Here is a 16,371-nt window from a genome sequence, read left to right on the forward strand (position 1 = left end):
ATTAAACATAATAAAAATAGAATGGAATCAATAAAAAACAAAAATAATCAGTGTATTACGATGCAAAAAATTACTAATATTATTTAAAATCGAGGAAGTTATTTTAGATAATATACAATATTATTAACTATAAGTGTATGTATTATATAGTTATTTTTAAGTAAAAATAATTATGTATAAGTATATGTGTATACAATAATTAGTTATTATCTGAATTCTAAGATTTTAGTTTTTTTTTTTAAGTATGTTCCTATATAATAATTTATTGCAGTGATAGTGGATTTGAGAAGAGCGACGTGTAGTTCATAACGACCTTGAACTTGTTTATGTAGTACTTAGTGCATTTTGGTTGTTTTATCAATATAAATTATCAAAAATGTATTTTATATTAAACTACGTATGCATATTAATTATCCTTTTCTCCTTAAATGAGCTTCATATCTACAACTGATGTATTACAACTTTTAAATTATGATTACGTGCTTTCTTACCCTTGCATAAAACAATTTTAAGACGATTGCATAGACCTATAATAGATCTTAAATTAATATTAAAATTGATCTACCTGTATAATATAAAAATAACAGTTAAGCCCTCTTGAGGTTAATAAAAGTCGTTTACATTTTTTTAAATAAAACACGATTGTTTTCATTAGTCCAAAATATAATTATCCATAAACTAGAATACGTAGTTAAAAATTGAAATATACAATTATATACACTTACGAGTGAATTACGAAAAGTTTTTATATTACTCTTGCCAACGGATTTTCGTAAATATAATTTTTCATCGGTAAAATTTTTTCGACTTTTATTAAAAATCGTGTAAGACTTCTTTTTTTTAGTTATTCCGATCAAAATCGCTGTTCCGTCGTCAACTGCATTGCAGAATTGTATTACAAATACAAACATCATTTAGACGTATTTGAAGTATTTGACTTTTCAACGGCGGAATTCTAAGCGACGTCAATATCAAATTAAAAATTCCTACTCATTCTTATTTTCGGCGTTCCAAAAGTGCGGTTTCTGTAATATTGTGTGGTGGCGATATAGTATACTCACGTGTACGGTTGTGTTCGCGGCGGGTGTGTAGTAGCCCTCGCATTCGTCGTCCGGAATTGTCGGGTCCCTCTCCAGCGCCGTCTGGTTGACCATGGCCACTATGGCTACGGACATATTGGTCCTCATTATGTAAGCGTTGGCCATACCGAGGAACAACATGAACGTGACGATGTGACGGGAGCCAATCCATGCTGAAACGAAAAAAAAATAAGCGTTAAAATGGATTTGTGTATAGTAAATGCGTCCCCGCGAAATTAATTTATAATAAAACGTCTAATGTAAAAGAATGTGTATAAAACTATTTATATAGTATAAAATTCTCTTTTTTCATTTACAGCTATGCCTAACGATTAAAACGATGGATGCTATAGACTATAAGATCTACTATTGTTGTAATAATTAATGTACATATTATATTAGCGCTACGCGAAATATTTTTACCCTTTCAAAAGGCCGAATAATTCCAAATTTCGTGAAAAGTTACGTCATAATAATTTAACACGAACTACCTTTTTAAAATGGTCGTATAAATGTCTAATATTATTATAAGCAATACTCGAAATTTACACTACTGGTAATAAATAAGAGACAGTAGATCTAGGTTCTATCTGTTATCTATCTGTGCAATACACATGAATACCTAACTTGCGTTAGAATAAAACTGTATGTCTGTATCACACAGGATATAAGTAGGTAGTGAGAAGAGGAATATAAACATTTCCGGAAAGTGTAGAATAAATAATTCTAATAAATACAAAGTGTATAAAAATATAGAATTTTTTTTTGGTCTGCGCCGCAAATTAATAATCGTGAACCAAAATAAATCATTTTATTTTTAATTAAGTTCTTTGAATAATTTTCATTGGCGCGTTTCAACGCAGTTTTAATGATTCAATAACAACAGAAGACTAAACGATATTTTCTTTATTTTAGGTAATACTTATAAGCTAGCAATAGTTTTAAGTTCATGTAAAAGCTATTTTTCACATTTTAATTGATTCCGAAAGAAATGTTTAACCATTATTGATCACATCTCGTCAATTGTCAGACTCCTACTTAGGCTAATGATTTTATCCGCATAATATATATCCATTTGGTTAACAACTATTTGCTTTTAGCGTACTTTAACTTCCAAGTCATTAATATATAAATTAACATCACCAATTTTTCTTCTACTAAAATCGATTAAATTTTAATAAATAGAAATACGAGTTTAAAGTTGACTGGAGTAACCTGTTCAATCAACTTTAGATTCATATTTTGATTTACCAATATAATATTAATTATTGAATCATAAATACGTAAACTCGTTGAACTCGTTTTGTGTACGTTAATATTTATAATGCCCGGATTCCAAACTAAAGTTCATCGTTATCATTAAATAATCGATAATCTATGAGTATTATTTATTACTGTTGACTATAATATTATTAGTGTTTTAATATTTTATTAAACACTACCGAGTACAAACAATGTAAATAATTGTCATTTAGTCGGTAAGCAATTTTTTCACAAAACGTATAAGCATCCTTGGCAACAAAAAAAAAAAAATTAGTCGCTAATGCACTTTGACTATTTAAGAACAGCTATTATACGTCGTAATAACATGACATTTCAATCAGACGCAGCATCCTTCGCCTTGGTAATCAATAATATTTTAACGGAATAATTTTTTGCCCCAAAGATTAAAACACCGATACGTGGAAACACGATCCTCCGTTCATTTGAATTTTACTTTAGTTGTATCTATTACACCACCCGAGATAATGATCGTCGTTTTAACATGGTCGATTTTCAAAATATTTGGTTACACGTATACGTACAATTAATACGTAATACCATCCACCGCATCACCATTGGGTCTGGCGGTGCAGATTATTATGTTCGTTACTTCTGTAATAAAATCTGGACGTACAATATGTGGGCCGTTCGTGAATTAGCGTTCTCCGTTTACGCGTGTTTGTACATCAATATACCATCAGTGCAATCAATTGACATAGCAAATTAACATTCTAGGCATATAACTAATTGATTATAGTAATTAATTGTGTCGACTGTGCATCAAAAGCACGTGTATATATTATCAGCCAACCGAAATCAACGTAAATTTCCAATTATCTGGTTAATATTTTTCCACGCAAATATGATACGTATTACACATAATTTGTTTATACAAATAGTGTTCCTCCGAGCTCTGTATTTATATTTTAATACTATTTTGATTTTAATGTTTTCTTTTTCACTCGTTCTCGGCCCGTTTCTTTATATTTTTTTATTCAAATAACGCCAATTGTTCGGCTATAACTATACACTTAAAACTGTTAAAGAAATGTTAAGGTGCTGGAAGAGATAAGTCGTGTAATGAATTGCCTGGCTAAATGTACTGAAATTAATTTTATTCCGGTCTACCGGAATATTTGGCCAGAGCTCAAAAATGTAATCTGCTCAATGCGGTATACACGGGATAATAAATCGACATTTATTTATTTATTTATTTTTTTACTTTAAGGAACACAAAATAGAATGAAAATCGACGTCTAGATCCATCAAACATCTTTCTACATTCGTCTGTTTTATTATTATACTAAATCGTATTTCAACAAGTATACCAATAAGCTACAGAAATAAATTTCAACTAAGTATATTAAAGTAGTACGTCGCTACAGTTTAACTCGAATAATTTATATTTTTCATATGTATAGCAATATTATCAGGCAGAATAATAAAAATGATTAAAATATTGTATAATAATATATAACTTGTTAAAATGGACGATTCGCAATGTTTACTAACAACAAAACGACCAACGATAATACAATACAAACCAAACATAACTTAATATTATTTTCTGTACAAACTAATTACGCTTCGACGATTTTGAACATATAATTAATGTAATAAAATAGTTTTAGAGCCAAGGAGAATGGGAAATAAGATTATAAATGTATACTAACTAGCGACGACGGACCGTAAATGTATTACAAATGTGTCATTATTATTAAAGTTTTAGACGATACTTGTTTAGTCAAGTTGAACGTTGCAGATATTGTCATAAGAGTAAATATAAATATCACTACTAACCCAACCTGGCCAATTTATATTATAATTATAATTATAATTATATTCGACCGTTCGTTCCGTTGTTGGCGTAATAAAATATATAGATACGTACAACAAATTACTATATACCTACTATATACTGTGTATTATATATATATGCGCGTAATCGCATGCACAAACGGAATTAAAACGATGTCGTGGGTATGTATTATTATTATTATTATTATTATTATAGCTGTTGTATGCATCTACCGGAGGCCGACGGATATCCGTTATTAATTACAGTTGCACCGTGGAAATATACTAAGCGGACGTGCGGTTTTCGCGTTTCCAGAACCCGGAATACGTGCAACCAGAATCCCTGAGAACCCGGTATTAGGTCCCGACCTAGGCGTTACTCTAAATAAGCTAAATACATTTATATTTTATACGATTACTTTCAATGGCTGGCTATTTTCATCACATACTATAAATATATTATTTAAAAAATAATAATAAAAAATTTGAATATAGGTTTGGACAGATCATTGGAGCGATTGTGTATTATATTTGAGAGCAAATATTTATCATTAGTCATTATATTTCAACTGAATTAGTATCGTCCAAAATTTTTTGGAAATTTTTAAAAAAAAAAATGCTTAGGATATATTATCTGAAAAAACTCAAAAACTTGAATTTTTAATGCATAATCAATAATTTTTTTATCTATAAAATGTAATAATTATTTTTAACACTATAAAAATATCTTTCTAAGTAAAAAACACAATTGTTATAAAACGAATATATATTATATACATAAATACTTTGGTGGACTCAGATTAATACACGACTATCATTATTTTATTAATATACAGTTATAATATAGTAATCTACGGTAAAATAGCGTTTAATTATGGTGTTTATACCCTAAGTCACTGAACTAACGACCATATACATACTAGCCCTCTTCTTCCGTATTATCACTCACCAATCCTTTAATCCTGGATTAGAAACGATGATTGGGTGGCGGTCGATCGATAACATATTACATATATAACAGAGCAATAATCGTGGCCATCGAGTACGTATAACATAATAAATACACATCGTGGTCGTATATCATTAAATAATATTATTGTAGACTGTCGAGAGGCTGAAAAGCCAACGACGAGTATGCTCAGCGGCAATATCGAATGTACAATAATACATTTTAGCGGGGCGATATATACGTACTTACATCGAGACCGGGGTGTGTTCGGGAATCAAAAACCCCTTTGGCCTTTGCGTGACGGGGACACGACAACAGAGACGCGGTTCGTACGCGAGTTAACGACGATATCATCGCACGCGCCATGCCTCCGTGCGCGAGTGTTCCCCCTTTGGCAACGTTCGATTCGGGATAAAAAAAAAAACCTCGCATCCTCGGCGGCATGCTGTTATCGCAAAACTCGTATAAAAATACCCACGCTGCAGACCTTGCAGATGTAATAACAACAATACTATAAAATAAGTACAGATATATATACAATACATTATATTACATGGCATATCTATATTATAATAGTAAATGTATGTAATAATAATAGCGTTGTAAATTTGAAACATTACAATCGAGATAACCACGTAGCAGCCGTGCGCAGACAACGCACAGTATTGTAGTAGAACATTATATTATATGGTTATTATATAAGTACCTGTACAGTATAATACAACATAGTATAGCCTAGTAAACCTATTGTAGCCAATAGACATTGAAGGCCAATAGTTAGTTTAAGATTGATAAAAAAAAAAACAGTACTTATTGCTATGATTTAAATGATTTTATTTCGTTTTTTGAACATAAACTTTATTGAAACCATGAGTAAATTTACCAGATAAATATTATTATATACATCATTACACAGCTAAAGTTCAAATTCTGAAACAATGCTTTATTTTTTATTTAATACCGAGTTGATGCTCGTTTAATAATTTTCCGTGAAATAATTTAAAACCGAATTACATCACTGCTTAAAAATAAATATCCATCCCAACGGATTAAGTTGGGAAACTAAAAAAGTAATAACCTCCCACAATAATTAATAACTCATGCGGAACTTAATTGATTTCATTTTTACTCAAATGAAGACTCAATATTTAATAACCATTATATCATTTCGCCTTCGCTTATTTCAATTATTAATTAAACGAAACGACAACAGTTTAAATAGTTTGTAATAACATTTTATAGTAGATACATACATAATATTATACATACTAAATTATATACATAATAACATTACTAAAACCTCGTGAAAATAATAAATTAAAAACAATCCACTATATAAACCATATTCCAATTTTATTTCACCTGTATATATATATCACTTATTAAAAAATGATTAAATAGCATAATCAACGTAAAACCAAACATTTTAAGTCTTATAAATTGCCAATAGTCATGTTATACAAACAAATATGAATAAATAGTGAATATAAATACAAAGTAATTTGAATATAAATAATCCAATACTCTACATTTTAGAGTTTACATGAAAACTTGGTTCCGGCACCATATTTCTTATAAATTATTGAGCAGCAAAAACTACACAAGTACGATGAGAAGAAAATGGAATTTAAGTTTATTGTGGATAATTCAAGTGTTTTTTAGTGATTTTATTTTGCACCGATATCAGTGTGCTTCTAAATAAAATATACATACTTTTTTGTAATGATATGAATATATGATAAATATGGTTTAAATAAAACCAATAATATAGTACAGTTTGCCATACACGCTCTATGTTATGTGTAAATAATGTTGACTTGGAGATATACTAGAGAGTATTAAAATATTTTACTAACCAACTTTGTTGTTTTTGTTCAATCTTGTAAAAATATCCATCATTGCGTACACTACTATATGTATATAGTATAAATATATATATATATATATAGTTAGATATGTGTATACAAAATATACTTAATGATGTATACTGTCATTATATTTCATTTTATATAATTGGAATTTATTTTCGCAAATAAAGAAATTATTATTATTAATATATAATATTATATAAGAACTTTCGAGTTTATCCTGTAGATAATCAGTACCTATTGCAATACATTTCAATCATCTGAGTCTATTTCTTAATTATTTTATTTCAATGTCACATCAGATATCCATAGCGACAAAACAGAACTAGAAAATTTGGTAAGTTTATTGTAGAACGATAAATTGACAAGACATATTCACTATAATATAGCGACAGGCTGAAGAGAACAAAAAAATTATTTATCACTGCTTTTCCTTATTCTAATCATAATTATAAAAATCCACTTAATAATAATTATCATATAGGTTTCCACTGACGGACGCATCACTGCAGTGAGAACCTAACTTTTAACGGCGAGGTCAACCTAGGTTTAAGTAACCAAGTAACCCCGCCGCCACCAAAACTCGAACAAAAAACTATACATGTTTAAAACATGAAAATTTCCTTTTATTTTAGCATGCCATGTCCCTGGTTTCTTTTTACCAGCGATCGAAACATGAAATTAAAGCAAAAACCATAATTCATTCTCTACTGTGTTTTTATTTATTTATTCGTTTTCAACATCAGCAAACAGTGCCAACTACACAGGTCGTGACAGATTAAGTTCTTTTATGCAGAATAAAAAAATTTCAATTAATTACAAATATATACTATGAAAAAAATCTGTATTTTAATCAATAGTTCAAAAAAAAAAAAAAAAAATACGCAAATTATAATTTTGTCATGAAGTGAAACTATGGCAAGCCAACCGAATATTTGCGGTATACAAAACAAATATGCACCACCGTGGATTTTTCTGGTTTACCGCGAACCGTCTGGAATGACGTAGTTATATTTTTTATGAATGAAACTTTGCGCCCACCGCGAAGGCTAATGAAGTTTTTTACGACATCATTCATTTTTAATTTTATTTTAGTTTTTTTTACACCCAATATACAATATAATGTACTTACATATTGCAACATTTTTATCGGCTTTTATCGTTCCATACGTTAATTGTCCAATTAATTTTATAGTAACTCGATATTCAACGCCATACTCAAGCTTAACGTATTTTTCAAACAGTAATCCATGAAGAATGGTAGCAAGACTACTGTCTATAATTAATGTTCTTTTTCTGTACAGTTACTCATTAATCAACCAAGCAATGAAACATGTACCATACCCAAATTTTTTTATTTTATACATAATTTGTGGTAGTAGAAAAAATATTTTGGACAATAAATGGTGTACATAATACTAAAGAAAGAAACAGCACATGGTTAAAAAAAAACAAAAGCTTTAACATGTATAATGTATATTGAATATATTTTTTACGTACTATTTGTGATGATAAATGTTCAACATAATAATAATACAACCACATTCAGAAAAAGTTCACTTGAAAGTTGAAATATGAATTATTTGATCCCAAACCTTTTTATACTAATTTTAATGAAAACTTTTACGGCAATTCAATATGTTCATATTATGTATTATTTGTTTGCTTGATATATTTACACACGCCAGTAAAAATTTCTTAATTGATATTTTTTTTCTTATAACAGTTCACTCAAAGTGCATGATAGGTTAATTGAACTGCATTTATAAATGATATTAGATTACTGTAGTACTTATTCATGGTAATTTATAATTTAAAATATTTAAATGCCATGAACGACCTTGGAAAAGTATTTTGAATAGTCGGTAAAATACTATGATATTATTTTAAATATTATCATAAAAAAATAATTTATAATCTCTAATTTATGAAAATAATTATCCAAATTTCGTCCTGACAATTGAACCTTATCCTAAATTATCCGTTTTGAAGAAAAGGATGTGATTTATTTAAATTTGAATATGATGTTTATTTTTATAACGATATGTTTTGGTCTAACAAATCAATTATATTTTAGGATTCAACTATCATGCGTACTTATACCACTAGTATTTATTCAAATCAAATAATCATTTACATTATGCGAGTGAATAGTAAAAAATTCCCATCATGGCAACACCTGATGACATTATATAATACGTTATCATTGTTGTTACACGTCTAAGAGAGCGTAAAATTTATAACTGATGTCAAACACTTCATAGGGTATCATTAAAATATCACGATAGTTCTTAGGTATGGGAAATGATATAGGTACTTAAAATTGAATTAGGTATACCACATGCGAAATCACACCACACATATTAAGTTGGGTAAACGAAATTAACAAAACATGTTCCATCAAAAAAGCCCTTTTCTACAAATAATCCAGTTACCTGTTGCCTATAGTACTTTTTCGCCAAAACCCGAAAATTATAAGAATTTTGTTTACACCAAAATAAATTGCTGAAAAAAACTTTTCTGCAAAATATTATTTGAGAATAATATAAAAACATATTAATCATGTAATAAGACTGAAATAAGACAATTTTATAATCATTATACAAATTGATATAACGCATATAAATTATATTTAAATATTTTAAAATATAATTCAAATACCGGCGATTATCGCTGTATACTATTATAATTGTACAGTATTTAATATTATTTTCACATTTTGAAGTACTATTTAATTTTCAATATTACTATATATATACATAAATATATTACCTTAAAACCCCCCTGGTTTTCAAACATTTATTTTTGTATAAATGGGAATTGTGTTGCTTTAAGTTAAAATTATTGTTTTTTTTTTTTTTTTTTGAAAGTGTATCACGTAATAAATAAAATATAATCGATTATTACATCACAATAAGTACCTATATAGATGAAACAAGTAATGATAAAACTTCAATCCTCCAATCTTCATACAAGATTTTCAGATTCGAAAAAATCCAAAATTGTAATTTTTTTCACAAATTTATAGAGATCACACAGTATTTATTTGTTCGACATATTTCAGCTCGGTATTTAATTTACAGACTAACAGTTAAACAAAATACAGATAAACGCTAGTACGCTACATATAATACAATATTTTAATTACTATATTATAAACTGATTAGAGAATAATACAAAAATTGTTGTCTTTTTAAGAAAATGACAAAACTTAGCACCTTGTTTGTTATTTATATAAATAATGTATCTGCGCATAATAAATATACAAATATGTTTACATATATTCATGCGGATAAACACGTTGATCATATATTATCAAAATCAATTTTAATAAAGCGTACATTGTCGCTGTAAGCAAAAAACTAAACTATGTCATCAAAGTTGCAGCAAAAAAACTATCTATTTTAAAATTGGCAATAATACAAAATATTTCAGCTAAAAAATTTAAATCAATTGAAAACTTGTATGTATAGTTTAAAATAGGTAATAAAGGTACTGCTGAATTATCCGTTAAAGCATAGAATAAACTTAAAATAAAAATATAAAATTGTACCTGTATTAAATATTTAATTTAATCGTCCAATATCTGGTTCTTTATTAAAAATGTATACTGTTCATTATATTATATCATTAATAATTTAAAAACAATTAATACCTTTTTCAAAAAAAAAAAAAAATAAATGTTGACTCACAAAATATCATGAAATCAAATTTGTGAAAACGAAAGAAAGATAATTATAAATTTAAAAATCTGCAATATAGCCTATCTACATAAAGTTCATTATAAACATAACATGTTGCAAGCAAATACTATGATGACAATAGCAGCAATTATTATTAAATGATTATAACAAAATTCACTCCATTAACATCTGTTATATTATGTGCACCGTTAAATTTTCGGACATAACATTTTATAATAATTATTCGTTCCACATGTAATAGGTAATATTTTATGTAATAGCATCGTTTATCATCAATGATTATAGTAACAGTTTACAAGGTCGCGTTTCATAATGATTTTAATCAATTAATTAAAAACAAATATTTTAGGACAGATACACGCTCTTCCTTGGCAAATAAAACTTATATAAAGGCTATCAATTATTATTTCGATAAAATAAGTTTTTTTTAAATATGATTAATTGTTCAAATCGGTTGAGTGTATCAATATTTTAAATGTTTCTTAATTCATTCTTAAAATAATAAAATTGCATAGACAATAACAATAATAAATAATAATATAATGTATATACAGTATACACTATATTATAAAAATGTACCATCATCATGAATAAATATATTTTGACCTCATACATCAATTTATATCAAATTACCACTGATTGACCGCATACTTTTATACAATAATTACAGGATAGGTATATCGTATATGATTGGTCTGACGTATTTATTTATTAAAAATAATTAAATAATTTTCTACGAACTTTAAATCTTGTCATTTAATAATTAAAATATTTTTCATACCATAGCTCTATTATGCTTGCAGTACTCACAATTTTAATTCTTTTGTCACGGAAGGTCAAAAGCGTCTATTATGTCCTTCAAACTATAATGACGATCATTTTAAAAAAGATCAGTTTAATATACAAAAACCGCGCATAGTAATTAAATAAACTAATTAGAGAATAAAAAACAAAATGTATTTTTGACCTTAATAATGAAATTTTATTATGTTATGTGAACGATTTACAAAAAAATATTTTTATTTCATTATTATATAATACATCAGGAATATTATGTCGTAAAGGGTTACACACTGTATATATAAAATAAATAAATATATATATATATATATATTAATATTGTTTGTTTTATTTATTACTTTACAAAATTAGTTTGTTTCAAGTTATTAATAGCACTGAGAGAACTTTAGACCTTATGTAACACCTAAAATGGCAGCATATTATATTATTATATTATTATTTTTATTATTATTATTATGCAAATTGATAAAGCGGATTTTCTGATATTATTTACCAGAACACCAGACATGCACAACCAAATTATATATTATATGATATGCTGTATTCAACACTTAAGATATTAAATTTCGTTGATTATAGTTATTTAATAGCTAGTTATAACCAAGTAAAGCTGCAGGTTACTACTTGTTCAATCCAGAGTTCTGGCTACTCTATTATGATTATTCGCTTTCCTAATTATAGTTATTTTAAATTTGTATCGATAACAATTTTATAAAATAATATAAATATATTATTTTAAACTAGTCAATAATAATAACACAATCAAAACGATAGTTCTAAGTAATGGAAACATTTTAATATAGGTATTTTTATTTTTTCTTAATTATACATTTTAAGAAAATAAAGATTTAAAAAATAACCATTTATATTATTCAACTAAGTATATAGATATTGTGTTTGGCATAAAATATGCAATTGATGACGATACAAGAAAAAATATGTAAGAAAAATATCTAAAAAATATTTCACTATGACTCATTTAGTAATATATTTTTCAAATACCAAATCAAAATGTAAAATTTATATTATTTAATTTTGTGTACTGTAATATAGTTGTCAGTTCTCGAAGTTTACAGGAAACTTTTAACAAGTTAAGTTTATCGGAAGTCTTGAACGTTATAATTATATCCGCTCCGTCCTCATCTATAAGTCTCAAAACGGTGATCTACGCCCATATTATACAAAAATGGACCAATCAATTTTATCTATTACACCAAAAGCGACAACGAAACTATCAATGCAGTAGTATAACTGTGAGCGTTCAGTCGTTTAACTTAGAGACCTGACATGAGCAAAAACGATTTTCTTTTAAACTGATTAAGACGTAACTGCGGTAAACTTTAAGTTAAAATTGGTTAATATTATATCCGCACGCATACCTATGTATAGTATTCTTTACATTTGTATAAAATCAGCATCAATACATGATAATATATCGCTTTATTATCAGTCGAACGTCTAAATATGAACAACTATGGTATACTTATATGAAATACATCACGAGTCGTTATAGAAATATTTTTCATAACCTATGTAATCAAGTGTTATAAGTTATAACTTATAGCAATTAATTTAATTTAATATAACTTTTAAACTATTAAACTCGTTTAAGTTGTAATTCAATTCAATATGTATATATAAAATATTGTAAGTATTTGTTTTACAGATTAGTTTTTAGTGAAATATAGCTTAATTTAGTGATATGACTACGTTTCCGCATTATAATAATATACTTAAATAATAAATAATTTATCGTAATTTTTTTTATGCATGACAAAATTAATAATTTTACAGAACTAAATATACAATAGTAGAATTATAAAAAAAAAAATGTTCAAGTTGGAAACGGTATATTCTGCTATGAAAGTATAAGTTTGATTAGTTATATATTTATATATACATTAGGATACAATTTCAGTAGTTTGATAAATGGTTTGAAAACGCTGTAGATAAGAAATAAGAAAAAAAATAATAATGATTGGAATAATAACGAAAACATTTCAAACAAACAGTCATTTTTCAATAACAAAGAAAGGTAAAAATACAGACACTGCCCATTTGAAAATACAATAATAATTTAAGTAAATGGAAACTGATATGATTATTTACTATTTAATAACATATCTATTCTATGAGTAATATTATTATATTTGCATATGTTACTTTTGTGTACGGTTGAACAACCATATATTGTATAACTATTGTAATAATTGTTTTATAATCATCTACTATTTTTATTAAAATACTGCCGTGTAATGATTTCGATTGTTCTATTTAAATGTTTAACGAATAAAATTGAGTGTATATACATAAGCTTATACTTAACCTATATGGTAGATAAATCGAATATTTTCTCAAAAAATATACACTGATTATGATACATAATAAAATTTTTCACTCGTTTTATTTTGAAAATAAATAATAAATAGACTAAATCACTTTCATAGGAGCTAAATCAAAATGTTATTCAATTAATTCTGATGAAATGAATGGAGAATTGAGATTTATATCGGTCTACACAAATTGGCAACACGACGACGGCGAAAGTGGAAATACGTTTTAATTGAACTGCAGCATTCTGGATTATTGTTTCCTCGCAAATCCAATTTTATCCTAGTGCCAAATGTAATTGGATAATAGCGATAGGCTAGAGTAGTGTTGTAGAGATAATGAGAAAAGAAAAATAGGATTTATAATAAGCATCATTGTTAGGGAAGTGTCGAAGTAAAATCATCGAGATGTGCGCAGACTTTGGATGATCGAGTAGTTATTGGCCAAGTCAACATTGACAGTGATTTTTTTTCAAAAAACATTTGGCACAACGTGAAACTGTTTCAAGGTCTTTTGTACATGACCGATCATCGCTTCGCTCGGTCCGGTCGGCATAAGTCCCTCATACCGAAATAAACTTATCACTCGTTTTATAATAATTAATATTAATATCATTACGCCATAATGTGTTGAATACACGTCAGAATCAAAATAAAAAAATAGTAAAATACTCTGTACAGGTATGCACCATGTTTTACTAATTTACAAATTACGATATAGTTTTTGCCGACCGAACTTTGGTCATGGCGACTCAAAAACGACGGATTTTAGTACCGTTTCTATGTATGTAATATGTATAATGAGCAACGGGGAAAGACCAAAAGATTTTCAATTTGACGAAGTTTAATAATAGAAAAAATGGCAGCCACAATTTTTTTCGGGACAATCTATTGAACCCTCGCGAATATTTATTTTACATCATTTGCATTGTACCTTATTATTTTCTAAAAATAAATTTATAAATATTTTATGTGTGGATATTTATAATGAGACAGTACGTAGCTGTAGGATGTTTATGAGTTAATAAGACGTATAAGCTTAGTTTATTTTGGGTTTTTTACATAAGTAACAATACCAACGACTTACTTTTGTATTTTTTTCTAGTTAATATAATTGTATATACATTTAAACTCGGAGATATTATAAATAGTTAAACTCTTAATTGAATCAGATATAACTATGCATTAATACGTAACATTTACTAATGCATATATATCTCTACAGATTTGTCACTCGAAGTATTACGCTGTATAGTTAAAGCCAAAATATGTAAAAATAAAATTAACATAACTACTTAGTTATTTAAAAAAATATAATTAACATTAACTTTTATAATAGTTAAATTAAAATTTTGCGCTTAATTAAACCAAATAAAAATTATTAATTATTAACTTGGATAGCTTTGCCAAAACCCATGCAATACTGAACATGTAAGATTATCATTACAGTGAGAAAATATACATTTTGCGTTGTATTAATAATTTCAATAATAATAATACCGAATATTGCATAATATCAATACATATTATTATTATAATATGTGTTTCTATTTATTTTTTCATGTTTAAGACATCTAAATCATCATTTTCCATTCGCGATGTAATTTAAATTCAATACTATTCCAATACAAAACCAAATAAACTCATATTTTTAGTTTATTTCAATGATATAAAATAGTACATACAAAATTTTAAAATTGAGTAGGCTTAAAAAAATATCTTAAAAAATCGCCCCCCCCCCCAAAAAAATTTTTTTGTACAGTTCTGGGGTCTTCTTTCGTGCAAAAAAAAAAACTAATTAAAAACATTATAAAATTGATTAACATAGGCGTTATTATTATTGATTCTCCTGTATTAACACAGGCGTTAATCACTTTTTACGACTCGCATCATATAATCAAGTTCAATAGTAATCGGCCATTTTAAAAATAATAAATGTATGACGCCTTATATTTGTGTCTTGTATATTATGCAATAGGTACCTTACAAGCCTTTTAACAAATACCTGTACAGGTAAGAGCATAAATGAATATAATAATATTCTACGAGAAGAGCTCAATGATAAAATTACAAAGTCACATATATTCGGTAAAAACTCGGTGTATAATAGGATGTGCATATTTAATGTCTACTCTTATTTAAAAATTAAACATCCACGTACCAGCAGTAAATTTAAACTAAAACTGAAATAATCCAACACAGTGTGAAAATGTGAAATAGGATCCAATTTGATTATGTAACCTCAATTAAATAATAAGTTTATTAAACGAATTTCCAAGCTCCATAGCGTTTCACATTTTTATAAATAATAGATAGGTACTTATACCTCATTATAAAATATTTATTAACGAGTGATCGAAGTAAAATTATTTTTAAAGAACCATTTTAATTTCAAAATCTTCCACCTGAATTAAATTGTAGTTTATATATTAAAGTTAATCGTATAATACATTTTTGACAAGTCGTCTATATAGGTGCTTGATGTGCATAGAGTATACGAGTATAATTATTTAATATAATCTCATAGAAAATTTAATTTTCAATATTTTCAATATTTTCTATGCATTTTTCAATATCTTG

At 27.0% G+C, this 16,371-nt stretch overlaps 1 protein-coding gene across 3 annotated transcripts in view; it reads right to left on the reverse strand.

Moving 5' to 3' along the window:
* Nucleotides 1–16,371, reverse strand: part of LOC113555022 (putative inorganic phosphate cotransporter) — a 74,146-nt gene that overhangs the window by 22,308 nt on the left and 35,467 nt on the right. For all 3 annotated transcript variants that reach the window (XM_026959299.1, XM_026959300.1, XM_026959298.1), the window contains one exon: nucleotides 1,062–1,252. In XM_026959299.1, the coding sequence (XP_026815100.1) occupies nucleotides 1,062–1,252 (191 nt within the window). The remainder of the gene's footprint in view (nucleotides 1–1,061; nucleotides 1,253–16,371) is intronic.

Source organism: Rhopalosiphum maidis, chromosome 2 (genome assembly GCF_003676215.2).
Source record: "Rhopalosiphum maidis isolate BTI-1 chromosome 2, ASM367621v3, whole genome shotgun sequence".
NCBI lineage: Eukaryota > Metazoa > Arthropoda > Insecta > Hemiptera > Aphididae > Rhopalosiphum > Rhopalosiphum maidis.